Source organism: Emydura macquarii, unplaced genomic scaffold, assembly GCF_026122565.2.
Source record: "Emydura macquarii macquarii isolate MOO-44397 ecotype Brisbane River unplaced genomic scaffold, CSIRO-AGI_Emac_v2 contig_312, whole genome shotgun sequence".
Taxonomy (NCBI): Eukaryota; Metazoa; Chordata; order Testudines; family Chelidae; genus Emydura; species Emydura macquarii.
The window spans coordinates 13967656-13994439 of record NW_027130449.1 but is presented as its reverse complement, the minus strand read 5'-3'; the positions used below and the strand labels follow the sequence as shown (position 1 = coordinate 13994439).

The 26784-nt window shown below is 64.8% G+C and overlaps 2 protein-coding genes across 2 annotated transcripts; one reads left to right on the top strand and one right to left on the bottom strand.

The window, feature by feature from the left end:
• Positions 1-452: 452 nt before the first annotated feature.
• LOC137165054 (palmitoyl-protein thioesterase ABHD10, mitochondrial-like) lies at positions 453-4024 on the top strand. Its single transcript, XM_067566167.1, has 5 exons — positions 453-575; positions 1004-1198; positions 1765-1876; positions 2228-2365; positions 2828-4024. The coding sequence occupies exons 2-5, from the start codon at positions 1026-1028 to the stop codon at positions 3230-3232; spliced, it is 828 nt and encodes a 275-aa protein (XP_067422268.1). The 5' UTR covers positions 453-575; positions 1004-1025; the 3' UTR covers positions 3233-4024.
• A 653-nt stretch (positions 4025-4677) lies between these two features.
• On the bottom strand, positions 4678-26441 carry SIDT2 (SID1 transmembrane family member 2). Its single transcript, XM_067566175.1, has 27 exons — positions 26253-26441; positions 24204-24325; positions 23338-23502; positions 22889-22934; positions 22410-22511; positions 22218-22301; positions 21572-21671; positions 21041-21106; positions 20487-20580; positions 19560-19618; positions 18884-18895; positions 18318-18395; positions 17930-18004; positions 15144-15262; positions 14659-14732; positions 14340-14406; positions 13461-13534; positions 12983-13106; positions 11641-11758; positions 11053-11189; positions 10543-10651; positions 10064-10140; positions 9179-9225; positions 8488-8593; positions 7964-8074; positions 7651-7764; positions 4678-6942 (listed from the first exon to the last, which is right to left on the bottom strand). The coding sequence occupies exons 1-27, from the start codon at positions 26439-26441 to the stop codon at positions 6880-6882; spliced, it is 2532 nt and encodes an 843-aa protein (XP_067422276.1). The 3' UTR covers positions 4678-6879.
• Between the last annotated feature and the right edge of the window lie 343 nt (positions 26442-26784).

Here is a 26784-nt window from a genome sequence, read left to right as displayed (position 1 = left end):
CACCACGCTCCGTAGCATCCCGTTCAGCCCCCGCAGCTTTCCTCCACAACGACCAGGGGAGGTTACCAAGACCATGGTAGCGTAATGCACCTGCCCTCCTGGGACCGAGAGGCCGTGTCTGCACTGCCTGGGGGGGCGGCGGGGGAGCAGAGCACAGCAAGATACTGGCCGGGTGGTATCTCACCGCCAAGCGCGGGAGGGACAAGGCCCAAGCGGTTCTGCCTGCGCTGTAGTGAGGGGAGGCCAGGCCCTGGAGCCCCCTGCCCAGCTGTCGGCGGGTGCAGAAACCCACCTCGTTAGCAGGGACGATGTGGCGGGCACGGTGCTGTGTCAACACCTGCGGCTGCACCCGCCACCCCCCGGCACAGGAGGGCAAGGTCCACCCCGCTAACTGCGGACAGATCGCCAGCCTGGCTGGAGCTGTGCGTTCGCAGGCAGGCCGGGTGCGTGTCTCCTGCGGGGCATCTCAGCACCTCCCGTCCACGCCAAGACACGGCGTCGCCCAGAAACAGGAGGAGAACAGCCTCTGCCAAAGCTTTGTGTTCTGCTGCAGGGCCGGGCGCAGCTGAACCGCCGTGAGTCTCGGGCCGTACTGCTCCAAGTGTGGGTGGTGCTGGCCGGGAGCTGGCTCCCCTCCCCTGAGTGACAGCTGCCCTCTCTCATCCCTGGCTTCTGTGCGCCGAGAAAATCCCCCGGCTGGGGACCTGGCCCAGAGGGAGACAGCAGCAGGCAGCTGCTTGCCCTTGCCAAACCCGCCCTCACCCTCCTGCTGGAGAGGTATTAGTGGCATCTCCCTGCCAGGCAGCTGGGCCCAAACCTGGCCTGGGCCCCTGCCTTCCCCTCTCCGGGGAATTGTGGGGATTGTGCACCATGGGGCCATGCCGGGACCCCCACGCCCTCTCCTCTGGGCTGGCCAGACTGTGCTCTGGGTGGGGGGCGGCTCTGCTGCGGCTGGCAGCCATTAGACAGGTGGGTAACGTCTCTGCCTCTGTCTCCCCGGCAGGGCCGAGATCCCTGGACCCACCATGGCATCACCTATGTTCTTGTCGCGAGGGCCCCTGCCCCGCTTGGCTTACCGCAGGCTGGCCGGTTGCAGCCCTGGCATCGTCTTCCTTGCGGGGTTCAGGGACACCATGGCTAACCCCAAGTGCCAGGCCCTGGAGCAGTTCTGCCGGGAGTCGGGCCGGGCTTTCCTGAGGTAGGGAGCGGCCCACTGATGTCCACGGGGCAGCCCCTGGGGAATGGCCAGAGCCAGCCAGAGCAGCAGCCACACGCTAGGAGCCCCAGACAACAGGACGGCCCATCCTTGGGCGTCAGGCAGCACAGCTCCAGCCGGCCCGGCGCAGGCTCTCGGCGCGTGCCCTGCTTGCGTGGGAGCCTCCGCTCTCCTGTCCCCATCCTGACCCCTGACAGCGCCTGCGCCTTCCCCAGCAGGGCTCAGTGCCCTTCTACCACATCCCTCCGGGCACTGGCCTGGATCGTCTCCTGCGCTGCTCCCCCGCCCCTTCCTCGTCACCTCCGGCCCCCCCACATCCAGAGCAAGGCCTGTGTCTGCCTGTGGAGCGAGGCCCGCCCAGCCGCGGGAACTCTGCGTGGACGACGCTGCCCTTACGGCACCCGGAGCCGCGCTCGCCCGGGGGGAGAGGGGGCAGAGCAAGGTCTGGGAGGAGAGCTAGTGAGCTGCCAGGGCAGGATCCTCAAACGATGGGGAGGTGGGGGATTGTCCGCCCGAACAACTGCTCTGCTCTGCGCCTTTGCCCTCAGCTTCGACTACACGGGCTGCGGCAACTCGGACGGGCGCGTCGAGGAGTGTCTGTTCGGCCACTGGAAAAACGACGTCCTCACCATGCTGGATGAACTGACCGACGGGCCACAGGTAGGCGGCAAAACCAGGAGCCCCTCCTGCCTCTGGCTCGGTGCAAACGGCTCTGCCCGAGGGGGTGCTGGGCCCCGGGGGTCCTTGTGGGCTGGGATGCTTTGTCCAACAGTGAGGTCTCTTCCACGCCTGGGTGCCCAGAAAGCACACTCAGCAGCACATTAGCCACGGCTGGCTGGCTTCTCTGCGCTCGGCAGGGCCGGAGCGTGGCAGGCAGGGCCGTAGGAGGGCGCACCGGCGAGGAACGTGCCACGAGCGGATGCGGCACCACGTCAGTGGAGGGTGGACAAGGCAAGGGGTGCGCCCAGGGTAGCGAGCCGCTCTCTGACCAGGCCGTCCTCACCTCTCTAGATCCTTGTCGGTGTCAGCATGGGAGGCTGGCTCATGCTTTTAGCAGCCAGGGAGCAGCCAGGGAGAGTGGCTGGGCTGGTGGCCACAGGAATCGCCGCTGACGCCTTCATAACCCTGTACAGCGAGCTCCCTCCAGAGGTAAGAACCAGTCCAGCGCGCGGCCCGTTCGGCGGGAGGGAAGGCCTGAGTCACGGGTGCTGGGGGAGGCAGGCGGTGTATTCGTTAGTAATGCATGCCTAGCATCGCTGCCCAGGGATGCATTTCTCATCGCACCCAGGAAATCCCTCCTGGCCTTGAGCAATGAGGGGGACATTCTGCCTCCTCTGCTCCCCCCAGGAACGGGGGCAGCAGACGCTTGCCCTTCCCGCGGGGGAGGAGGAGCTGGGCAGAGGGAAGGCAAGGCTGCTGCTGATCTCTCTGGGGTCTCTCTCCCCTCCCACTCCGGCCTGGAACCAGAGCCCGACTTGCCCGGCTGCTCCTGCGCGTGGGATAGGAGCCCCCGGGTTGTGTGTAGCTTGTCAGGCCAGTAGAGTCTCCCTGACCCCACAGCCGGTGCACGCCTGCTGACCGGCCTGTGCCTTTGCTGCCACGTGTGGGTAGGTGAAGGGCGAAGTGGAGCGGACAGGAGTCTATAACTACGTGACGGCTGACGCTGGTTCGGTGCTAATGAGGCGGGAGTTCTTTAGGGAGGCGGAGGAGCACGGGGTGCTGGGGCGCCCTTCCATCCCCATCACCTGCCCTGTCCGGCTGCTCCATGGCATGAAGGACCAGACCGTGCCCTGGGGCAGGGCGGTGCAGGTGGCGGAGCGGCTGGAGAGCCAGGACGTCAGCATCACGCTGTTCAAAGAGGGGCAGCACGGGCTGAAGAGAGCGGAGGAGATGAGGGCACTCGTGGGGACGGTCAGGGACCTTGCTGACAGCCCGCTGAGAGAGGCAGGGCTCAGAGGCAGAGTGGCTGTGTCGGGGGGGACAGAACCTGCTGATGGGGCAGCAGCGACCGGATAAGGAACCCCTTCCGGGCCCAGACGCAAGGCCATGGAGCCCTGGCCACCTGAACCTAGCCCTGGCTACCTGGTGAATGAAGAGATTGAGCACTGCTGAGTCTCCACTCCGTGTCACCCGGAGGGCCCAAGCCGACCCCTTAGCGCTGGCCGGAGCCCTAGGCCCGCTGATTGCAACGCTTTGTGCTGGGGCGAGCTGGCTAACCGCCGGTGAACCTGGAACCTGGCTCCCCGGGGAACTGGCGGCCAGAGGGATCGAACCTGTGATCATGGGTCTAGACCGGAAAAGGGGCTCAACGCTCCTTCACCATCCCCAAAAAACCTGCCAAAATCCAAAAAGTTCTCTGGTTTTTGAGAAAACATTAAACGTTCATGAAAAAAAACCTCATTGAAGCGACATTGTTTGGACCCGGAGGCAACGCTGGCTCTGTTTGTCAGCTCGAAGGCCGCATTGGACCCACAGCTGTCCCTGGGACAGAACCACACTGAGGTTACAGCAGGGGTCAGGCGGTCCTCACTGGCCAAATTTCACCACATTTTGCAAATAAATTAATTCTGCCATCCTCTTCCCTCCTGTCGCACGCCTGCCCTTGTAGAGGACAGGGTGAGTGAATGCTTTTGAACACTCACTGGTCTCTTCCCGCCCACCGGCCATTCCCAGCTCTGTCCCAGAGCCTGATTCAAAGAAGAGGAGTCGTGCAGGTGCAGGGTGCTGGGAGCTGCACTGTAGCTGGGGGGAAATTAGGAGTGGCCCTGAAGATTCCCACACGTTAGGCTCCGTCAAGCCTAGATTGGAATGGCCTGGGTTTTTTTTTTTCTGGGTCAGGATTCACTTTGTTCTGAGCCCCACAGGCCAGGCCGGGCCGGGCCTGACGGTTTCGTGGCCAAGGGGTTGGGAGTTCCTACGCGCAGTGTTTGTCGTGGCATCACGATGGCCGGTGGGGGTGATATTTTACTGGTACTTACATTGGTACAACCTCTCCCATGGTGCCGTAGTGGGGTGTAGCTCACTCTCCTCCCCACACGGAACCAGCTAGCCCGGCGGAAGGCTCCATCCACTGGGATAACTGCGCCCGCAGCAGGGGCTGTGTGGCTGTAACTATACAGGTGCTGTGTAAGCGGTACAACTTTGATGTAGACGGGCCCTGCAAGGCCAAAGGGCTCGGCCCGTAGCCAATCACCGCTCATTGCGCTGGGGGGATAGGAGACAGTGTGTGTGTGAGCCCGTGCTCTGGCTGTTGCAGCACTGGGAACTCTTGGCGTTGTCTTCGGTACAGAGCTGAGCCAGGGGCTTCCCTTCCCTGCACCCAGAGACCTGTTCCCTTCATCGGGGCAGGGCGAAAGGGCTCCCTCACACCCATAGGCGGGGCAGAGCTCTCCGTTCGCTCAAATACTCTGCAGCACTTCTAGCTCAAGTCTTACAGTCACCAGGCTGGCTAGACCGGGGTCTCTCTCTGGGCCTTCCCGTGTTGTGTCTCTGGTCAGGGTGAGATTTCAGCCCGGGGTAAACAGAGGCCAGAAATCAGCACCCCTGGTCCTGCCCCCTAGCAAGCAGACCGGAGAGCGGTGAGTAAAGTGCAGATCAACATTTGTATTGTTCAGTTCTCTGCATGGGACCGCGGAACTGCTCTTAGAAAACAGGTCGTAACATTGGACACGGACAGTAAAAAACCCTTGCAAAGATCGTTAACGCGTTCAAGAAACCGGAAAACCACCGACATTCCAGCTCCACGGACGGCCCTTCTTCTGCAGCGGGGAGAGCTCGCCTTCCCCCGTCACGTGTGTACCAAGGCGCCCCTGTGCTATGCACCACGGCACCGTCTCTGGTGTTTCATGTGGCCAGAACAGAGGATGGAGGCCTGGAGTGGACTCCACGCTGGAGCTAAACCCAAGCCACCCTAAGATTCGAATGCACGTTCCCGGCTGCCGTGTAAATATCCCGCAGCAGCGGGCGACCAGGGACAGCCTGGAGGCAGGGGTGTGTTTGCCATCCCGCTTCCAGCACACGTTCGCCGGCGGGAGCCCAAGACTCCACGCGTCCTTCGCAGGGGGAGTAACTAGCCCCCTTTACACTGGACCTAACCGGGACGGACTTCCCCCAACAAATTAAAAAATGAAATCATACAAACGAGGCACTGACGAGGCATGCGCCCATGTGCTTCTGGAGCCGAGCGGCAGCTGCCCCCGGCTTCACTCCCGCCTCTGGGAGGAGCTGCCGGGGGCCAGCCTGGGCATGCGGCACCCATGGGGATGGCGTCACATTGGCAAGTGGTCGGAAGGGCACTCCTCCTCCTTGGGAAAGGCCAGCGTGTTGTAAGGATAGCGGCAGCAGCGGCAGCAGCACCTTTGCACGAGTCACTGGCCGGGAGAACAGACAGCCCAGCGTCCGGCTGCAGCTCAGCCATGCCCAGGGTCTGTAACGTTGGCGCTAGCCTGGACGGCGGGGAGGGAACAGTGCAGCCCATGAAGACAGCAGGGACGGTAGCGACAGCCCCAGCGCTGAGCGGCTAGGGCTGGAAATGCCCTTCTGGGCCCACCTCAAAGCTCTTTAGCCTGGGGGCCGCAGCCCACCCCGAGAACGGAGCTGGAACAACAACAGGGAGAGTCTGATGCTTCAGAATCGCCTTCGCCCCCATTTCCTGCCTCTGACCCGCTGCAGGACCAGGGAGGGCTTTGGCTGTCCCCTGCGCTCTGGGTGGGGATGGCCACCACAGGCTGGGGTGAGCAGCCGGCCGCCGCAGGGGTGGCGGGAGGTGGGGGGGGACCCAGAGACTGCAGAGAGCCAGGACGCTTACTCCCAGGCCCAGGGCTCTCGGTCCTAAACAGCCAGGCCACAGCGGAGCTGCCCCAGTCGGTAGCAGGCTGAGGGGAGGCTTAGTGACCCGTACAGCTGCGGTGGCCGCTCCCGGAGCCTGCACAAGGCAGGTTTCACTGGGATGCTGTGCAGGTACCAGGGGGATGGGAGGGGGCTGCATCGCCTCTTCGGAGTGGACGTCCCGTTGCTCCCCCAGCGCCCGGCCAGGGCTCGGTCGATGCTGATTGCAGGCAGAGGGAGCATTTTCTAACTTGCCTGATGTTGTTCTGAGAGGTTCCCGGCTCGGCTCGCCCCAGGAGCTCCACGGGCTGGCCATCTTCCAGGAGCAGGGAGAACGCGGGGGATGCTGGCTGGCTGGGGAGGTCCCCATGGGCTCCCTCTCGGCATGGCACTGTGGTGGGGGGCAGAGACAGGAGAACCCACCAGTTGCCAGGCTGGGAACCTGGACCCATCCCTGCAACGCTGCAGGACCAGTCACCCCAGCAGGCCAGGGGCAATGGCTTCAGCACAGTCCAACCAGCCTTCCCATCATCCCCACCCCGCTCTGCCAGCCACGCCGAGTCAGGCCGTTGTGTCAGGCCTGCCCTGTGGTCCCGTGAGCGGCTAAAGCACGCAGGTGATGCGCTGGGCACCGTCTGGGAGCAGTGGCATGCAGGAGGCGGGCGGCGGGAGGTGAATACAAATCCCACCTCTGGAGAAGCCCCCTTTGCCTTGTCCTCGTGAACTGCCTCCATGGGTGTCAGCTACCCTGGCGAGCGGGGCCGGAGGCAGCACCTGGGCAGGATGGAGTCCCTACGGGAGGCAGCCCAGGGCCATGTGGCGTTACGGGAGGGGGCCTAGAAGACATAGATTTTGTCCCGTTGGACGCAGTCCAGGTCATCATCCAACGTCAGCAACACCTGCAAAGGGAGAGGGCGCTGGTCAGGCTGGGGCGCAGAAGGAGGGCAAACCCCATCCCCACGGCCGCCCTGCAGCCCCTGAGCGGGGCAGGGCAGGGCAGGAGCTGGGACGGGGAGGGACGGGGGAGAAGGGCAGGACGCTGGGAGGCCGAAGCTCTCGGTGCCCGCGTTGGTGTTCTCGGGTTAGTGCAGGCCGTGCTGCGGGGGCGAGTTTACGCTTCGTTCTAGGCCTGACTCAGTTCCACTTTAGCTCAGGGCTGGCCCGGACGGTGGCTGGGTCCAGCCAGCAGAGAGGCCATGAGGACACTGCAGCGGTAGGTGGACTGAGTGAGGCCCCGTGGCCGGGCCCTGGCCTGGCAGGGGCCCCACCCGGGTACAGGACAGAGGTGTGCTCTCACCTCCGGCTGACCAGACACCGCACGCTCCGGAGGGCAGGCCTGGCAGGAAGCAGCTCTGTGGAGTGAGCGCCAGGTGCCCCAGCCGGCCAAGGCTGGCGGGCGGATCTCCAGGGAGCACCAGGTGCCCTGGGGACCCCCCGATGTGCTCCCATCCCGGGCTAGGAGGGCTGCAGCCCGTGGCTAATGCAACACCCGGGCAGGGGCCGGGCAGCGAGAGCAGCTGGTTGCGTGAGGGGCGGGGGGAAAGGAGGAGCCTTTCCCGCTGGGCGAGCGGGCAGAGCCGCGCCACGCCGGGGCCGGCAGGACCTACCAGGAACGAGCCGAACATGGCGATGGAGGAGAGGAAGTGCCAGATGTCGTGGTCGTCGAAGAAGCTGAGCAGGATGCATTCCCTGTTGTGCTGCCGGGACTCGGCCGGCGTTTTCTGCAGAGGGGACGGGCAGAGCTGGTTTGTTCTCTCCGGGAAGCACCCTGCCCGCCTCCCCATGGCGCGCCCGCCCAGGGGCAAGCCGGTCGCACCCGCGCTCAGGCCATGCCCGACACTTCTCCCGCTGCCCGCCCGGTTACAGGGACCCTCCGAGCAGGAGGCCCCCGCGGCTGGATTGGCCTGAGCCGCCACTCACCTGCCAGGTGCTGAGACCCTGGAAGAAGAAGAAGAGGGCAAAGCCCCAGACCACGGAGGTGCAAGTGATGCAGAGCAGGGGGATGAGTTTGATGCGCTCGCCGCTTCGGAGCTGGGGAGACGGAGAAGAGGGAGGGCAGGTGAGCAGCGAGGCGCAGCACACGCAGAGCGCTAGGCACCTTCCCGCGCCCAGGGGAGGCCGCGGTAGGGCTCTCTGCTAGCCACACCCACGTTCCCCAGCGCCGGAGGCGTCTCTGCCCACTCCTGTACAGACAGCGGCTGGGGAGAAGGGCCGGGGGAGGCTGCTGCAGGTACCAGGGCCCGGGGGATGTTGGTAAAAAGACGTGTGGGTCCCGCTCCCCCCCGCTGGGGCCTGACTCGCGGGTAACCCCAGAGCTCAGCCACTCCCGGTCACCCCAGAGTGACCCAATCGCTCTCACAGGGCGCAGGCCCTCCCTGGCACGGCCCCGGGGTGCTCCGTCACACCCAGCCCCAGCCCGCCCGCCCGCCCGCGCGTCCCCGCACCTTCATGATGATGTAGAAAGCGAAATAGAGCAGCAGGTTGCAGATGCCGATAGCCAGCAGGTAGGAGGCGAAGTCGTTGGGCCGGACGATGAGTCCGTAGGCAGCGCTGGGGGGAGGAGGAAGAGGAGGGTGAGGAAGGCAGCAGGGGGCTGGTCCCCAGCTGGGGGGAGGCAGAGTTTGGGGCAACCCCCCCCACCCACTTCCGCAGCAATTTTCTGTGGCCACTGCTGCACCCTGCAGCCACCGGCACGGTGAGCGGGGTCTGCTGGACGTAGCGGGGCACCCCCTGCATGGTGGGGCTGTGCAGGGGCAGAGGGGGCAGGGGAGAGGCGGCAGCCGGCTGCTGCCCCATGGCATCCCTTCGAGCGCCCCCGTCCTCTCACTGGCCGGGCGCTAACTAGCAGGAGCCGCGCCTGCTTCACCCCAATGGCGTTCCGTGCCCTTTGGCTCACAACTGCCGTGAGCGTGTGCGTTCTCAGCCCAGCCCGGCTCCCGCCCGCGCACGCGCACGTCTGCGTGGATGCACGGAAGAGGGCCAGGCCGGGAACACGTCAGAGCAGCGGGGCAGGGCTGGAACAGCAGCAGGGGAGGCGCGCTGGCAGAGTGGCGGGAGGGGAACTCCCCCGCCGCCCCCTTTCCTCGTACGGAGAGTTCTCGTCCCACGCGTCCCCGCCCGCTCCCACAGACTTACAGCGACCAGTTGATGATGTTGCCCATGGCCAGCAGCACCATTCGATCCTGCAAACACGGACAAGGAGGGTCACGGGAGGGGTGGATATGCTGGGCTAGGGGCTAGGGGCGGGGACCAGAGGAGGGGACCCCGATTTCATTGCTCTGAGCTGCTAGGGGGGCCGTCTCCCAGACGCACTCTGCCCCAGATGGTTCACCGCAGCCTGAGAGGTGGCGGCTCAGCCCTTCTCTGGCAGGGCGGGTGCTGGTCACGGGAGGGCGGGGTGGGATCGGGGGAGCCCTGGCCATGACACGGCGAGTTAGCCCAGGGCTGGGCGGAGCTCAGATCACCTCAGCTGGGCCCCGGGGCCAAGCAAGCAGCCTCCAGGGATCCCACCTGGGGGCAGGGGGCCGTGGGCCTGGCCGAGAAGTATCGTGCTGGGCTGAGGAGAGGGAGACCACGTCCACCCGCTTGGCACCTCTAGGGCAGGCGCTTGGGCTAGGTCCGTTTGTCTCCCCCCCAGCGCCAGGCCCAGAGCTGTCACGCCGGGCTGCGCGGTCACGCCCAGGGGTTGCACTGGGGTGCAGAAGCGCAAGCGGCCAGGGCAGATTTGGGCTCGCGGCCCACCAAAGCCTCCCGCCCCCCGGCTGGCGTGGGAGGGTGGCCGGACATGCCCGCAGGCCCCCCCGAGCCTGCAGCACGAGGCTGTGACGGCACATCCGCCATGGCACGCTCTGGGCTGGTCCCGGGGCACGGTGCTGGGCTTGGGGAGCTGCGGCGAGTCCTCCTCGCGCGGCGTTTGCCACTCACAGGCTTCTACTGAGAGTCCAGGGCCCCGTGCGGCCTCAGAGTGCGCGCCGGCCGCGCCTCGGGGCAGACGAGAGGACGCAGGAGCCGCTCACTCACCACGTACATGGGCCCACTGCACTGGCGGATGCAATCCGTGTACAGCACCAGCACGATTCTGCGCAGTATCCCGGAGTCTGCGGGGAGAGAGGCAGCACTAGAACCCCTCCTGCCCAGCAGGGCATAAGCTGCAGCTCCCAGGGCGGCAGTCATGCCGGAGGGAGCCCAAGGGAGCAGAGGCTGGCCCCACAGAGCAGGGGGGTGCTGAGCTGCAGCAAGGATTTCCCCCAGCCCAAGTCCCCTCTCATCACCAGCGCTGCGGCTCATCTGAGCAGGGCCGGCCACGCTGGGCTCCACGGGTCCCCGCGAAAGCACAGGAGTCTCCTGGGAGAGCTGCCCTGCCACGGCGCAGACCGGCTGGACAGACAAGGACCCACGCACCAGGCTGGGCTGCCCTGCCTGGGGTGCCCGTGTGGGAGTCTGGCCATTTGGACGCTACTGCTCTCCCCCCATCCCCGGCCCACGGGCAGGGCCCTCACCGAGTTTCCAGCGTCCCATGTAGTAGAGCTGGGTGCTCAGCAGCATGGTGGCGATGATGTGGATGACGGAGAAGACAATCCAGAACGCCATGTTCCCTTTGCCAAAGACCTGTGGGGGCAAGAGGGGGTGAGCAGGTGGGAGGCGGGGCTGGGGCTGGGGCCGGTCCCCAGGGGCCAGGTGCCCGTGATGCAGGCGTCAGAGCTGCACTTACAGAAGGAGCCGTCAGCACCAGGGAGCCGAGATGCCAGGGTTCACGCCCGAGTCTGGCCTGGGGACGGGGTCGTGGCTGGGGCAAGGCAGCCTGGATTCTGCTGCAGGTCTGCTGGCCAGCAACAACCCACACAGGCTCCCAGGCAGCTCGGCTCCTTGTCCCTCTGCAGACGGCCAGGAAGGGGCCCAGGGGTTCTGCAACCCGCCCACCCGGGCTGAGCCCGTCTGCACAGGGGGCAGCAGTGGCCTGGCTGCGCGGTGAGCGCAGGGCCCCGTGCCGCTCCGCGGCTGGCACTCACCACGCCGACGACGGAGAAGAAGATGACGATGGCCAGGCAGGCGTAGGCGCTGTACGCGCTGGCGTTGATGTCTGGGTGCCGTTTCTGATACAGCTTCAGCATGCAGAGCCCCGCGATCATGTACATGAAGGACGTGTCTGCAAAGGGAGGCCGGGCGGGCTGAGCGAGGAGCGGGCGGGCGCTGGGGAAGCCCCTCAGCGCCGTGCATGGCCTGGGGAGCCTGGGTCCTGGCGGCCGCGGGAGGAGAGCAGGGCAGGGACAGCTCAGACACACGATGGGAGGAACGGGAGGTGGGCCAGAGCACAGAGCCGGACGGCCGAGCCCTGGGGCACCTTGGGGGTCCCCAGCGCACACCCTGCCAGAACCCCACCGGAGCCAGTGCCCGCTCTCTGCCAGCACCACCCACGCGGCGGCTGGGCAGGGCCAGGAGACAGGGAGCGCGAGGCTGGGACGGGGCTGAGCCCAGCAAAAGGGCTGTGCTGGGCGGGCATATGAGGCGAGCCCAGGACGCTTGGCCCACTAACTTCCCGGCGCTGGACCCGGGCAGAGGGTGGGGCTCACTGCAGAGGCCTGGGCCCCGGCACTCACCGAACTGGAAGTTGGTGTAGTTGGGGCAGACGTGGTAGCAGGCGCTGAGCAGCCCCTCCATCATGAGCGCCGTGCCCATGGCGTAGAAGAGGCCGAAGTGCTTGGGGATGCCACACTCCTGGGTGGGGAGAGAGGAAGGACGAACACATGCAGGCCCAAAGCGTGATTCTGTTACATCGATTTCATGGGAAACACCCGTGTTCCTTCGGGACGTGACAAACCCCCGCAGCCGCCTCCGTCAGGCTTTGCATTTGGAGTGTGCAGGGGAATTCGGTTACTATTAATACGTCTGTTTCAAACCACCGTTTGTTTGTCCGAAGCGCACATTTGGTCATTAATTGTCCGGTTTGTAACGTTCCCACAGATTCTCCTGTCAGACTGGTGCTAGCACACGTGTTTTAAGATCACTCCTTCAAGTAACATCAGCAAATGTTCAAAGCAAAATAATTCAACAATAAATGTTTTAAAGAAAAGAAAAACATTATGGTTCCTAAAGAACACTCGCGTCTTCCAGTTACAAGTTTTAAATAAATATTAAAAAATTAAAATATAAATAATATGACCCTGGAATTCGCCTCAAAAAAACAAACACAAACTAAACTATAAAACATAACAAAGGTCATGCTTGCAAAACGCGAGTGATTAACAATCACACCAGGACGCAGGTGCAGCATGACACAGCAGAATGTATAAGAGCGGACCCCTAGAAAAGGGGACAGAGATGAGGGCTTTGGGTTTGGTTCTACAATCATCCTCCAGGCGCGTCGGTGCGCACCCGCAGACCCCTGGTCCCTCCCTCGCGTCTTAGCCACCTGGCCAGGGGACGAACACCAGCAACTGAGGCTGGTAACTATACTCCATCTTTGCAGAACCGTGTGTGTGTGTGTGTGTGTGTGTGTGTGTGTGTGTGTGTGTGTGTGTGTGTGTGTGTGTGTGTGTGTGTGTGTGTGTGTGTAAAAGTGTGCAGGCAATTGCTGTTTAAAATCTTTGTATTCACAATAGACGTGGCGTATTGCCTCGTCCCCCGAAATAAAATCCTGTATATTTTATGAGCACAACACACACTCACCTCGGACAGACAGACAGATGTGGCCGGAGCGACCCCCTCACCGGGACACCCCCAGCGGAGCTCTGCCCACGCAGCGCCCAGGCCCTGCCCGCCCCCACACCCAGGGTGCAGCTCCGCCCAGCCCAGCCAGCATCACACTGGACTGGGATCACCGGGATGCTGGCACCGCCCGGTCCATTTGAAAACCCTCCCGCAAGCTCCCACTCAGCCCCGTCTGCCAGAGATGCTCGGCCGGGCTGAGCCGGGCACCGAGAGCAGGAGCGCGTCGCTCACCAGGGCCTGCATGTCCTTGCGCATCAGCGCCCGGTTGTAGTTGATCTCTCTCTGCAGGATGATGAGCAGGAAGAGCAGGCCCAGCAGCACGTAGCCCAGGTTGCTGAGGATGTTGTTGAAAGCGCTGGCAGGAAACAGGTCAGCCCAGGTCACCATCACAGGAGCGGCTGCGTGGCCTCTCCCCAGAGATCACTGCCCCTGGCCCCACACCGGGCACTGCCCCCGCCCCCGGCAGCATCACCCTTGGTCCCCTCCCCACATCCGGACACAGTGCCACGGTACGGGGGCAGCACAGTTCAGATGGGAGCCGCTCCCCACTTCTTTGTTCTCCTGCAGCTGCCCCAACCCTTCTGGATACCTCCCAGCCACCCCGCCTGTCAGCCATGCCGGGGGCAGCCCCGGCGGGGTACGCAGGCAGGAGAGGGAGCGTGGCTGGGCGACGCTGCCCCTGGGCCACAGCCTCGCTGCGGGCTCCTACCTGAGGTTCCCCAGCGGGTGGGCACACAGGAAGTTATAGTAGCAAATATCCTGATTCCCCGTCACGTTCACCACCTGCCAGGGGGGAGCAGAGAGAGCGTGGAGAGGGCGGGCAGGGGACACCGGCTAGAGATGGGCCTGGCCCAGCTCTTACAGGACGGGGGGCCCTGAGCAAGGGCTGTCGGGCCAGAGGTGCTGGGCCCGAGGGGAGGAATGTGCACGTCCAGGTCACTGAGGAGCTGGGGGGCAGAGGATTGAGAGGTGCTGGGCGAGCGCAGGACCCCGGTGCCAGCCAGTCCCACGGCCAGGCTGCAGGCTGGGCCCAAGGCGAGGAGTGACTCAGGGTACCTGCGTTCTTCCAGCGTCCAGCCCTGGGGATGAGTAGCAACCGGGGCAGGGTCCTGCGGATTCTCAGGCCTCAGGCTGGTACGTGCAGGTGAGACGATGCCGTGCTCTGCTGCAGCTGGGGTGGGCAGGGTTGGGGTCGCCCCCCAGCAGGCATCTCGCCATGCCATGTGTGGGTGACTAAGCCCCGCTGGAGAGGGGCGTCTCGGGGCTGGGAAGTGAAGGGGCCGCTCCGCCAAGGGGGCACCTGCCAGGAGCCGCTGCTGGTTTCTTTGGCAAAGGAGGAAACTGCTCCCCCCGCCCCCCCGTCCGCCTCCAATGTTAGCCTTTGTGTCTGCTCTGGAGGGCAGAGGCCAGCCCTGGGAACTCCCCGAATTCACGAGGACGTGGGGCAAGGCAGCCAGGCAAACCCGTGGCCGGAGCAGCGCTCAGATGAGCTCTGGTGGGTTCACGCAGCCCCCGGGGGGAGGGACGTGCTTCCCGCCCACGGGGAGGTTGGGGCGGGAAGGGGAGCAGGCGGGGGGGCCGGCCTTACCGTCTGGTAGGTGATGACCAGCTGTATGACGGGGAGGGCGTAGAACACAGCGATGGTGGCGATGTTCCTGTGCGAGAGAGGGCGGCGCTGAGCCGGGGCGTGGGGGGCGCTGGCAGGGACTCCAGCGTGGCCTCCTCCTTGGGGCTCTCCCCCACCCACTCCCCGGGGCACACCTGCCCCCCCATGCCAGGCACCTCACCCACCCACGGGTGGGTGGGACACGGAGCCACGCACTGCTCTGCAGCTGGGCAGGGCCCCGGCCACCTCCTGCGCGCCAGGGAAGAGCCCCCCAGCCTCTCGCCCCCCAGCCCACACTCACCAGAAGTAGATCTGGTATTTCTTCCGCAGCACACGCTTGTCCTTCCGGGCCAGGTCTGCCACGGACAGGTATTGCTGGGGACAGAGGCAGGAGTCCTGTCACAGGCCAGGCGGGGCGAGGGCACCAGGGCCTCGGGTGAGAGAGCCCCCGCGAGAACCAGCCCCGGCTGCTCCGCCCGCAGCTGCAGAGCCAGCCCCGCCCAAACCCCGGCCAGCCGGCCGCCAGCAGCATTCCCGGGCTTAAGACAGGCTCAGCTACGGCCGTGCAATGAGGCTGGCGCGGAGTGATGGGCACTTACCAGACCGGCCATTGGCACATGGTCTGGGGGCAGTGCCTGGGTACACACAGCTCACCCCCTGCTCCATTGCCCCCCGGCCCCTCTCCCCACGGGGCCCCACTCCAGCCTGACCCAGAGCAGCCGTACAAGGCTGTGCATTGCGGTCCCCCTGCCCAGGCTACGCCCGGGCCGGGCAGGCGACACAGACCTTGGTCCGGATGACGTTCTTGTCGGAGTCTATGTCTGCCAGCGTGTCGTAGTCGTCCTCCTCCACAGAGCTGAGGGAGTCCAGGCGGGGCCGGCTGGCCACGTTCTCCAGGGAGCGATCTGCAAGGGCACGGGGGGGCGCGCCAGGGTCAGTCCAGGCTGAGACCCACTCGCTGGGCAAGGCCCAGCCCTCCCCCTCCCCACAGCCCCGGCGATGGAATCAGGCCCCAATCAATCATTCACATCACGGGGTCAATCACACCCCCTCGCCGCCCCCCGCTCATTGGCCACAGCTCAGTGCAAAGAGATCGAGGGGGCAGCACGGACCCCAGAACAGAGACCTCAGGCTGCACCGCCGCAGGAGGTCCGTGGCAGCCGGTCCCAGCTCTTCAGCGCTGGGTTCACCCCACTGCCTGGCGCCGGGACAGAGATCTCCGTGCACTGAGCTACCCTGAGGCCCCTCGGGGTAATTACGCCCCAGGTCCATTCCTTCCTGATTGGTCCCGACTGGGTGTCAATGATACACTCAGAGCGTCCCGGGCAGGGACCCGTGCGATTGGTTCATCACGCTCCTTCCCCCAGCGCGCCTTCTGAGGGGACAGGCTGTGTGGGGGCTCACAAGGGAGACGGGGCCCCAGCCGCACCATGAACAAAGGACCGAGAGGACAAAGGCAGCTTCCCTGCAGAAGAGCCAGCGGCAGGCAGCGCCAAGGGGCATGGACGGCGAGTCCCCCCGGGCGCCGGGCCCACAGTTCGCTGGCGGGGCTCACTGGAGCCTCAGTGGAGCAGGACTCCTGCTGGGGGGTGAATTTCACCTTCAGCGAGCAGGAGGCGGCTCTGACGGCCTTGGGCTGGGTCTGCACTAGGAGCTCAGGGGCGATCTGGAGTTACCAGGTGCCGGGAACTAGTCCGGCTTGGGTTGCTGGCTGGGCTGAGAACTGCAGCTGCCCGCCAGCCTCCTGCCGGGCTGGATCCCAGGGAGCAAACCTGCCTTCTCCACCAGCCCTGGCAAGGGCCGCCGAGCAGGTTTCGCGGTCCCTGTGGGGGTGGCTTGCGGGGCCGCCACCCACTGCTGAGTGTGGTTAGTCACAGGGCGTTGTGAGCCCGGCCCGGCTCCCGCTGTAACATTATGGGACTCAGGGAGCTGTCACGCACCTGCAGAGCACAGAGACCTGCTCACGCTGCCCGGGGGCATGTAGGGCCAGGGCCATCACAGCCTTGCTGCCCCGACAATACGCCCTGGGCTGTTTGCACTGGAGCCCACGACCGCCCCCGTCCCCTCAGAAAGCGCAGCCCTCGCTCCAGCCAGGCCAGGCCCGGCAGGGGCCTCCAGGGCTTCATGTTACCATCGCAGACCCAGGCAGAGGTTTGGAGGGGCGGGGACAGGTCAGCCACTGAACAGCCCCGAGATTGTCCGGCCCTGCCAGGCCCCTGAAGAGACCCACAGAGCTGGGGCTGGGGAGGGCTGATCTCAGCTCAGGGGTTACACGGGCCCTGTGCTCTGCGCCAGCCGAAGTGGGATGGTCTCTCAGGGCGTCGCCTCCTCTGCTCCTGCACCAGCATTGGCAGAGAGCGTCTCCCTTACCATCTTTGCTGAGTGTACGCATCCGCCCCACCCAGGGCGAGGGCTCAGGGGAGGGGGACGACCGTGCCTCTCCTGGTCTTCCCCCCCGTTAGACTAGGTGGCCCTTGTGGTCCCGTCTAACCCTATGGTTCTATGAACACAGCAGGACAAGCGAGGCAGACAGCCTGGGCCGGCCCTGATCTGCCTCTCCCCCGCCCTCCTCCTCCCCAGACCAGACAATCCGGGTGGGGGCCTGGCATGGGCTGGGAAAGGGAGGGGCCCGCTGCAGTAGGAAGAACCAGCCAGACTGCACACAGCCTCACACAGCTCCGCCGGTGCCCCGCAATCCTGCCCTGCAGCCCCCCTCTTAGCCCAGGCCAGGCGCCCCCAAAAACGCTGTGCTGGTGCCCCTCAATCCTGACCCCTGCTATTCCGTTCCCAGCTCTCTCCTGAGCAGAGGCTGACAATCATGCAGAGCTGTGGGGTGCGAGGAGTCGGCGGATCCCAGGACCCCCCGTTTTGGAAGACGGGAATGTTAGGGGATGGCTGGGGACTGTTCAGTGGCTGTCTTTGCCAAGGGGTAAAGCTGCAGGGTCTGTCTGCGGTAATGTGAAGCCGAGGACAACGCAGTACATTGGATTGATTCGATTTCTCCTAGGGCCGTTTCAGCTTAACCACCACATCTACCCATAGCAATGCTCAGGTGCCTCGTCTGGCTGGAGGGGACGCGTCGCTTGAACCAGTCCAGCCCTTGAAAGGAAAGCAAGAGTTACTGGGCAGGGGATGGGGACAGAGCCTCCTTCTGCGCTCAGAGGCGGTGCCCAAGGAGCCAGCCAGGCAGTTTTACTGCTCCACGTCTGCTGCTCCAGCCAGCCAGGGACAACCCAGTTACAGGCCCGCTCAGTACACCAGGCCCCAGACTTGCTCTCCCGAAGGCAAGGGTGGGGGTAAGTTCTGAATGAGGACGAGACCCTGGGGCAGCCACTCCTCCTGGGTCAAAGTCCTCTCCGCAGAGCCAAGCCCTCCCGGGAGTGCCTTTCACACCCCTGGGCCTGGAGTCAGACAGCATGCACCACACGGGTCTCGGTGCAGGGGGGGTTTGGAGCCAGACTCCAGGTCTGGGTTCCCAGGGCTCTGGGCTGGCTCTGCTTTGGACTCTGCCCGGCTCCTAGGCGCAGCGTCCGTCTGGCCGGCCAGGCGTGTGCTGGTTTCTCGCGGCTCACCTGTGTACCCGTAGGAGATGTCTGTGGAGCCCGTGCTCTCGGCGACGCCCTCGGTGCTCAGGGTGGAGCTGTTCTCTGGAAGGACAGTTAGAACAATGGGGCGAGTCGAAGCGGTCAGACCCCCAGCCGGGAGCGGGCCCCTGGAGAGCAGAGGGCAGGTGCCAGGAGCTCAGAGGGCGGCTGTGTGTGTGGGGCGGGGGGCATGAGACGCTCCTGCAGCCACAGACCCTGGCCTGTCCAAAGGCACCATCTGGGAGAGCGGAGACCAGCGAGACTCTGGCCGCAGAGTTAGGAATGCAGCCCAGCGCCACGGCCACGGGCAACCTCCCCCAGGGCCCACTCCCAGCTCAGAGCAGGCCGGGAGCCCGTGCCCCTCGCCGGTGCTTACCGAAGGAGCCGTAGCCATGGCCGTAGCCGTCGTAGGGAGGGTGACCCAGGAGGGAGTCAGGAGCCATGCGCGGATGCCCTGCAAGACACCACAGGAGCCTGTGTCAAGGAGGCAGCAGCCTTCACTCACACACACACACACACATGCACACGTCACCCCCAGCTGCGAAGGCAGCTCAGGAGAGCAGGGGCCCATGCGCTGGGGGGCTGGAGCAGGGTCTCCGTGGGGTGAGCGTGGCAGGCCCAGGCTGTGCCCAGCCGGCTGCAGGGCGGCAGAGCGTTTTGGGCAGTCGGTCGGCAGTTTCTACTCAGGACAGACCAAGGGCTGGGTGGCCGGGGCAGGGAGGGGCAGCAGCGGAGCTGGGTGAGAGGAGTTTGCACAGCACCCTGCACCCCTGGCTTTAGGGGCTGCCACTTTCTACTGTGCAAAACTCCAGCACCCAGCCCTGCCTCGCTCCGGCTGGAGGGCTGCTCCAGGCCGGTGCGTCGGCCCAGCCCAGACAGACATGGCAGGGGAACCGAAGGGATCTGTTCACCGCCCATGCAGTAATGGAGGCTGATGCTTACCCAGCAAAGATGCTGGCAGGGGAAGTTCCCCAGGAGCGACGCGCAGGCAGAGAGAGAGAGAGAGAGAGATATGGTCACCAACAGCAGCAGTCACTCAGCCAGCGCGGTTCCCATCCCAGAGAGCGCGGAGCTTGGACCCCGGCACACTAAGGACTTTGTCCACCCCCCTCCCCACGCGCAGGGAGATCTGACAAGGGCCTGGCTCTGAAGCGCTGGGGCTGAATCGGCCATCGAGCAGAGCCAGAGCCCCGGGCTGGAGCCAGCTTTCCCTGCCCCGCTTCCCTCCCCCGGGGGAGCGCAGGCCGCTCAGCACAGCGGGTCTCCCGGGGATGGGTGGCTGCCGCGGGTGGAGCTGGACGACGGAAAAAGGAAATTTTCACCAAATGTTTCTCAAACATCAAAACCAAAAACGTTTTGTTCTGTCACGAAAACACCGAAAGAAAAATGGCCATAAAAAGGTTATGTCACGGGGAGAAAGATAAGGAAAAAGTTGCCAGTCGGCTCTCGTACATGCTCTGCTCTCCCCAACGGGAACGTCAGCCCACCGCCTCCATCGCATGCACCAGCAAACCAGGCATCTTTGCACCCGCCCACTCCCCCGGAGGCTGAGTCACTGTGGCCAGCTCCCAGAGTCGGCCCCGAGGCCGTGCGCCCTAGCACCCTGGCGATGCCCTACCCGTGTCCGTGGTGGGCGTCTCCACGGCAGCCAGGAGCCCTTTTCTCTTCCTCTGTTGTCTGAAAAAGCATAAGAAAGAGCCTGAGGCGGAAGGGCCAGGAGGCAGCTCACTGTTGCTGCAAACTCAAGTCCCATCGGTCTGCCGTTGGCTCCAGAACTCAGACACTCCCCGCCTTGCGTTAACCCTGCTCAGGGCTTGCCAAGGGAAATCCAGCCACCGTTCCACATCTGCCACTGCACTTCCCGGGGGCTGCTCCCCAGCGCACCGGAGAGAGAGCGCACGCCTACTCTGGCGATGAAAGGCAGGGAGAGGTGGCCCAGTCCGTCCGAGAAGCACAGCAGACGGGCTAGGGGGGGCACATGCAGGCTGGGGCTGAGGACGGCTGCGCTCCAGCACACCGTCTCCAGCAGTGGAGACCTCTTCCCCTGGGCCGTTAGGAGACACAGCCACACCCCCTTGGATGGGAGCAGCTGCTGCAGCGAGCTCAATTTTGGGCGCTGTCGACTGGGGGGGGGGGGGCGCGTCTCTGGGACAGACACTGGAGATGGCGGGGTCCCCAGCCCTTGGCACACAGGGAGCCAGGCCTCCTATCCTGGGGGGGGGGAGGGAAGGGGAGGGCTCGTAACTGGCTTCTTTTCCTGCCGTCAAGGCCTCGGCTGTCAATTCCCAGCCTGATGGACGATAGCTACGTACAGCTCCCTGCACCAGCCGCTCCGTGTCTCCAGGCCAGCACCTTGGCTGCGCTGCTGGAGAAGGGCAGCCTCCGGTTCCCTGGGTTTGTAGAATTACCATGGGCTGCGGCTGGTGAGTGAGAGGGAGGGGAGGGACGAGATGGGCGTGCCCGGCGCCACGGCCAGCTGAGCCAAGCCAGCAGTTCTGTGCCGGGGCGGGGCGGGCAGCACGAGAAGCGAGGCCCGGGGACTCACCGCCAGGTCTCCCAGCAGGCGATGAGCAGCGTCAGCAGGTAGAAGGAGAGGAAGATCCCTAGGCAGAAGACCATGGCGCGGACGTAGGCCTCCCCTGCGGGGAGAGGGGGCGGGAGGGGGAATTACAGGACACCAGCAGCACACCGCCTGCCATGGCACCATGACTCCCTCCCACCATGGGGGACACAGTCTGTGCCAGGTGCCCCTCCACGGGAGACACAGACCCTTGCTCGACAGGGGACGGTGCCCTTGCTCATCTTGGCCACTCCGGGCTCCCAGCCACCATGTAACACCCTGACAGCAAGGGAGACGCAGGAACAAGCGCGTCCGTCCATGCCCAGGCCCAGCGAGGCCCGCTCCAGACTGGGAGCCCAGGTGCGGCCCCAGGCCATCCGTGCTCAGGGACCTGCACCACCAGCAGGCGGGAGCTGGTTGTCAGCCAGCCAGCCATTCCCATGTGGCCATGCCAGGCCGGGGGCGCTGGGGCATCCCCGCGGGATGGAAACGCCGCCGGCTGCAGACGTGGGTGCAGCAGAGGAACCGGAGCAGCTCACCGGTAATAGCAGGCGACACGACGACGTCCAGCGCCTTCTGCCGACTGCCTTCATCTACTGGTTCATCTGGCAGGAACAAAAGGCTGGAGATTAGCCCAGCGTAGATCGGTGGCCTCCTGTCTCCAGGAAAATTGCTCAGGAGGGGATGGAGGAGCCCAGCCCGCCCTGGAACGCCCACACCGTGGAGAGTGCTGCGTCTCGTTCGGCGCGTCGCCTGGCCCAGAGGGCGGCGTGCCCGGCAGGGCTCTGTCTGCAGGGCGGGCAGCTGTTCTCCCCTCTCCACCCGCGGCACCGCGCTGCTGGGATGCAGCGATGACTGAGGCGGGGTGGGGGGTATGTCGCCGCACCAGGGTCAGGCTGGGAACCAGTTTCCACCTGGGCGTTAGGGTCTCCTGGGCACCTGGCAGGATCTGGATCCTGCCGCTGGAGCCCTGGGGAGGGGTGTCAGAGGGGAGAAGGCTGGAGGGCGGGCGGAAGAGAGGGATGGCGCACGGCTAAGCCCTGCCCTGCCCAGGCCTCCCGCTCCGGTACCTTTGGTGAAGGGGTAGTAATGCAGGGACCCTCCACAGGCCTCGTCTTCTGTTTTCACCACCACCACCACGTAGAAGCTGTTGCTGGGGAAATCCTTCTTCTGGCAGGGCCGCCCGGGAATGAGAGGAGAGTCAGCGGGGGCGGCGAGCGGGCGGCTCTCGCCACGTGGCCCCGGCGGAGCGGAGAGGCCCAGCTCCCCCACCTGAGGCCTGGCGAGATGGGCACCCCACGAGTGACCCAGGGAGATGCCACAGCCGGTTCCAAAGGAAGCTGCGCGTCTGCACTGCCTACGTGCACGACGCCATTACTTGTGCCTCCCACGGCACCAAGGATCCCTCCGCCACGGGGCGTGGCCGTGCCCAGCATGAGACACGGTCCGTGCCACGCGCCCCTCCCCGGGAGACGCAGACCCTCGCTGAATGCGGAGGAGCGGAGAGGCCGGATGAGCTGGCTGGACTGAGCTGTCCGGCTCCTGCCGTCTGGCACGTGGGCACTGCATGTCTCCCAGCGCGTGGCCCGGCTCAGCGCACGCAGGCGAGAACATCTCCAGCCCGCACGAACTGATGCCACACAGCACCCCACAGCCGCAGCTTGTTTGCGGGGCTGGGCTTGCGGCCTCTGACCGCCATGGCCGGGCGCAGCCTACCTGCACCGTGATGGCTGCCTTCTTGGTCATGGTCTGGTACATCCCGATGAAGGCCACGTTGTTGTCCAGGTCGTAGACGGGGCACTGCAGGAGGAGAAAGGGGGGCACAGACTCAGCCACACAGAGCTCAGAGTGGGGGTGCAGGGAGAGGGGAGCACGGCAAGCAAGAGCCCAGCCCCACGCCCCGCGTACCAAGATGTCCTGGATGGAGATGACGGAGCAGGGGAAGGCCGTGCCCGAGGTCACCTTCACGATCACGGAGCTCACTCCCTCCGGGAACACATACTTAAAATACTACAGGGGGGGAGGAAAAAGAGGGCCCATTATTGCCGTGGTGACAGTGCCCTATGCTCCACCCCCTCCAGTGCCCCCCAAAGTGGCACCAGCCCTGTTATTCCCATAGAAGGCTGCCCCTCTCCCCGGAGGATCTCAGATCTGAACCCCACCCCTGGGAGGAAGGCAGGGCCATTGCCCCATTGCACAGACAGGGAAGAGCCAGGAATAGAACCCAGGAGTCCAGGCTCGCCTCCCACCCAGGGAGTGCAAGACAGAGGGCCCCGCCCTCTGGCAACCAGAAAGGTCCCTTTATGATAAGGAGAGTCTGCGCAAGCTGCTTTATCTCCCCCTTAGCTGTCCCCCTTTGCAGACCCGTGGGTGGAGAGTGGCATTACCTGGGGCTGGGCTGCTGTGGCGTTAAAGCTGAACCGTTCGCTCGTCCTGTGCGGAGAGGGGTTAGAACAGCATGACGGTTTATAAAGAGGGAGGGAGGAAAGAGGGAGCCCCCCCAGCCCGTGCCCCCCAGGGCAAAGAAAACCCCACCCAGTTCGAGCCAGCTACTGGCTGGTGCAGCAAATCCCCAGCTCACGGGGCCACGAGCAGCCGCTGGATGCGTCCCCCACCCCCCCTGAGCTCCCCCTGGGAGCCCTGCCAGGCGACGCCTGCCCAGGCACTGGCTGGCCTGCTCGGCTCTCAAGGGGGGCGGCCGGGACGGCTGCCAAGGTGAACATCAGCTCCTCGGCCGTCCTGCAGAGCAGGCGCATGGGACGGAGCAGCAGCGTGCGTGTGTGGGGAGGGGCAGCGTTTGTACGGGGGGGGTCCCGTTCTCCTGGTCCCCGCTCACCTCAGCACGAAGTTCTCCACGCGGGTGACCCGCAGCTGGTAGGAGGCGTTCTTCGCGGACAGCGTGGACACGTCCACGTAGAAGAACTGCATCTCTGACTCGCTCTTGGCCGGGGGCTGGCACAGCGTGCGGCTCACGTCCTGGTATAGGAACTTCCTCTGGTACCTGGCAAAGGCGGAGACCCCTGGGTCGGATGAGAGACGGGGGGACCTGCCGGCGGCAGCTGTGCTGCACCCCCACCTCTGGCCTGACAGCGGGTAGCACACGGCGCTGAACCAGTCCCCACCAGCATGGGGAACGCTCCGAGCCGTGCCGGGGCCCCCCGACGCCTATGGCCTATGGCGTGATGCTTGGCTCGGCGGCCGCAGGCAGAGCTCCAGGACCCTCGGCCTGTGGCCTTCCTAGGGTTCGACCCCTCGGCTGGCTGGCTTGCTGTCCGCAGCATTCAGCCTCTCCCAGCAGCACTGAGGGCCCCACACGGCACCTCCCGCCCAGCCCTCCCCTCCCCTGCCCGGCACTCGGGCCGAGTTAAGGGTGCTCCTTTGTGTCCCAGGGCGAGGGGCTGCTCTCCCCTCTCAGCGTCGCTCCTTAGCTGGACCAGGTCATTACGGAGAAGGCTCAGAGGTTGAACTTGCAGCCGCTGCCCCACCAAGTCCCAGAGCCGTTCTGCGCCCAGCCAGCGGACAGAGCAGACGAGTCCCCACGTTCGGGGTTTAAAGCCATTTTCATGCTAAGGTCGGACAGTCGGGCTAGCTGCCCATGGCTTCGGGGACCCCAGGAGCACGTGACTCCCTCTCCCCAGAGCTAGGAGGTGGCAGGTCTTCAGCCCCACCTTGGAGGTCACCGCCGACGAGGGTGGTACTTACAGGCCCCTGAGGATCAGCGGCACCTGGAACGACACCACCGCCTCTTTCTGCCTGACCACGAAGAGAACCGGCGTCTCCTTCTGCTCAGACAGCACGTTCACCGTCACCCGCACGCCCTCCGTCTGCGGAGGAGAGGAGAAGGGACATGCTGGCCTTGGCCAAAGAGACCCAACCCCTCCCCAGGTCCCTGGACTCAGCAGGGAGAATCTGGATGGAGCCCCAGACTGTCGAATTTCCTTCCGCTCCACCTCAGGGGAAGCGGTGGACATTGACGCAAAGGGCACAACAGCATTGAGCACAGACAGAGCCCTCCCGCGAGGGCAGTGCAGGCTCACACTTGGCCCTTTGTTCCCTCTTACTGGAGATACAGGAGCCAGCGTGACCAGCCCGGGGCAGAGACAACCATCCCGTGTTAGCCCTGCTCGCACGTCTAACAGTTTACAGCCAGACACCACGTGCCATGGGGAAGGGAATCCTGACCGGGCGGGGAGCTCAGCTCAGCCCACGTCCACGGGCAGCTCCTGCACGTACTCCACCCAGCAGAGAGGAATGGGTGCCGCAGACCCACGTCCAGATGCTGCAAGTCAGCCAGTTGAAGGGCATGTGTGGGGACAGGATGGGTCAGCGCTTGGATGCTGGTGCCCAGAGACCTCGCAGGCCGGGTGGGGGGTTGGGAAGAGGGTGCTTGGCAAATGTTCCAGTTGCAGGGACGCAGGGCTAGGACCCAGCTCTGCGGGAATTGGGACAGGCTTGGGCAGCGAGGGAGGGTGCTGGAGGGCGGAAGGCTTCAAAGGGGGGGGATGAGCAGCTCAGAGAAAAGGAGACACCAAAGCAGAGGTGTGGCAAGGGGGGACATTGGGAGGGAAGCAGCTCACTCCGTACGCCGCGGAAGGGATTCTCTCCCACATGATGTCTCAGCCCTGACCCGACCCCCCAGATCCAGCCACGCCAAACTCTCTGAGACACTGGGTGCAAAGCTTCCCAGTCCGGACAAAACACGTCCACACTGGAGCTGGGGAAGTCGTGCATGCATTTCCTGTGCTACATGGCCCTGGAACAGGAAAACAGCCTGGGAAGAACTGGCCTCCCTCTTCCCTTTGCGTGGGAAACAGGGAATTCTCAGCTGTGAGCTGGCAGTGCCTGTCCCACTACCACAGCCACAAGCAGGCCAGGCCCGGCCCGGCCAGAGCGCTCTCCCGGTCGGTCGGTGGCAGCCTGATGCGTCTACTAAGGGGTTAATTTTCAATCTGGGAGCTGGCTCTCGCAACAGCTCCAAAACCGAGCACAAAACTGGTGGGGGGGTGTCACACTGCCTCCCCCCCCCCTCTAAACAGACAGTTCAGCTGAGTTTGTGGAAAGAAAAAGTTGGGAGTCACGTGACGCTGCTTCCTTTTTAAAAATGCTGATTTGTGGCTTGCACGATGGAGTGCAGAGAGGCCCACAAGACACACACCCCCTGCCAGGAAGGAAGGACGGACCACACATGCCAAACACAGCCCAGCCACAGAGCAGCAGCAGGTAGTGGCCAAAGCATGTGTGCGCTCAGCTGACACACCAGCTGGGGCAGGGCAGCTGCAGGGCGCACACCAGAAACAAGGAAGTGAGCTGGGCCAAGAAGTGAGCAGCCTTGCTTCCCGGGCCTTGTGGGAGGAGAGAGCTCAAGTCACAACCAGGGGGGAGTAGTGGGATATTGCACCTAGGGTTGTTAGGGGCCCGAGTCTCCACTCCCCGGCCCAGGGTGCAGCCATTATCAGCGGGGTGCGGAGGGGAGCACCCTGCAGCTGCGTGGTGCTGGTGTACGTGGCTGGCCCCGGGGCAGGCACAGAGACGTTCAGAGAGGCACCTGGCACTTCTCAGCACCCTCCAGCAGAGCATCCGGCAGGGCCCCCGCGATGAGTGAGGCAAAGATGCCCCCTAGCACCACATCAGCGCTTCTATGCATCGTCCCACAGGCGGGCACGCGTTCGCAGGCTGAGACGGAGGGCTCTGGCAGAGGGGGCGCGTCCCCTTGCTGGCGGTGGGCCCGGCTCGGCGGGACCCCTCACTCACCCTGTTCCTGGTCACGGTGTGGTTGAAGGCGTAGATGTTTAGCAGCTCGCTGTCCACCGCGTCCGTGTAGGTTTTGTCGAACTCGGCCTCCTTCTGGGAGACGTTCTTGGCAGCCGGGACCTGGGGGACAGCACCGGCCCCCGCCACAGCCGGCAGCCACAAGCCGAGGATTAGCCCCAGGGCCAGCATGACTTGATCCCCGAGGCAGGCAGAGCGTCTCCTGGGGCTGGACTAAGGCGGCAGGAGCAGGAGCTTCCAGCATCGCCAGGGTCAGCACCCTTTACACCCTACATTGGGCAATCCCCGGCGCCGGCCGCCTTGCCCCCTCCTCCTCCACGCTGCACCTGGCCAAAGGGTGCACCTGTGAATCACCAGCCCCGCCAAAGGAGCCTGCAGGCTGCTGACATCCAGGGCAAGTCCCCAGGGCCTCCCGGAGCCAGGGCACCGCCAGCCCCACTGCAGCAGCGGGAGCTGCCCCACACAATCTCAGCTCCCTGAATGGGCAGCCGGTGAGACCCAGCAAAGCTGGCAG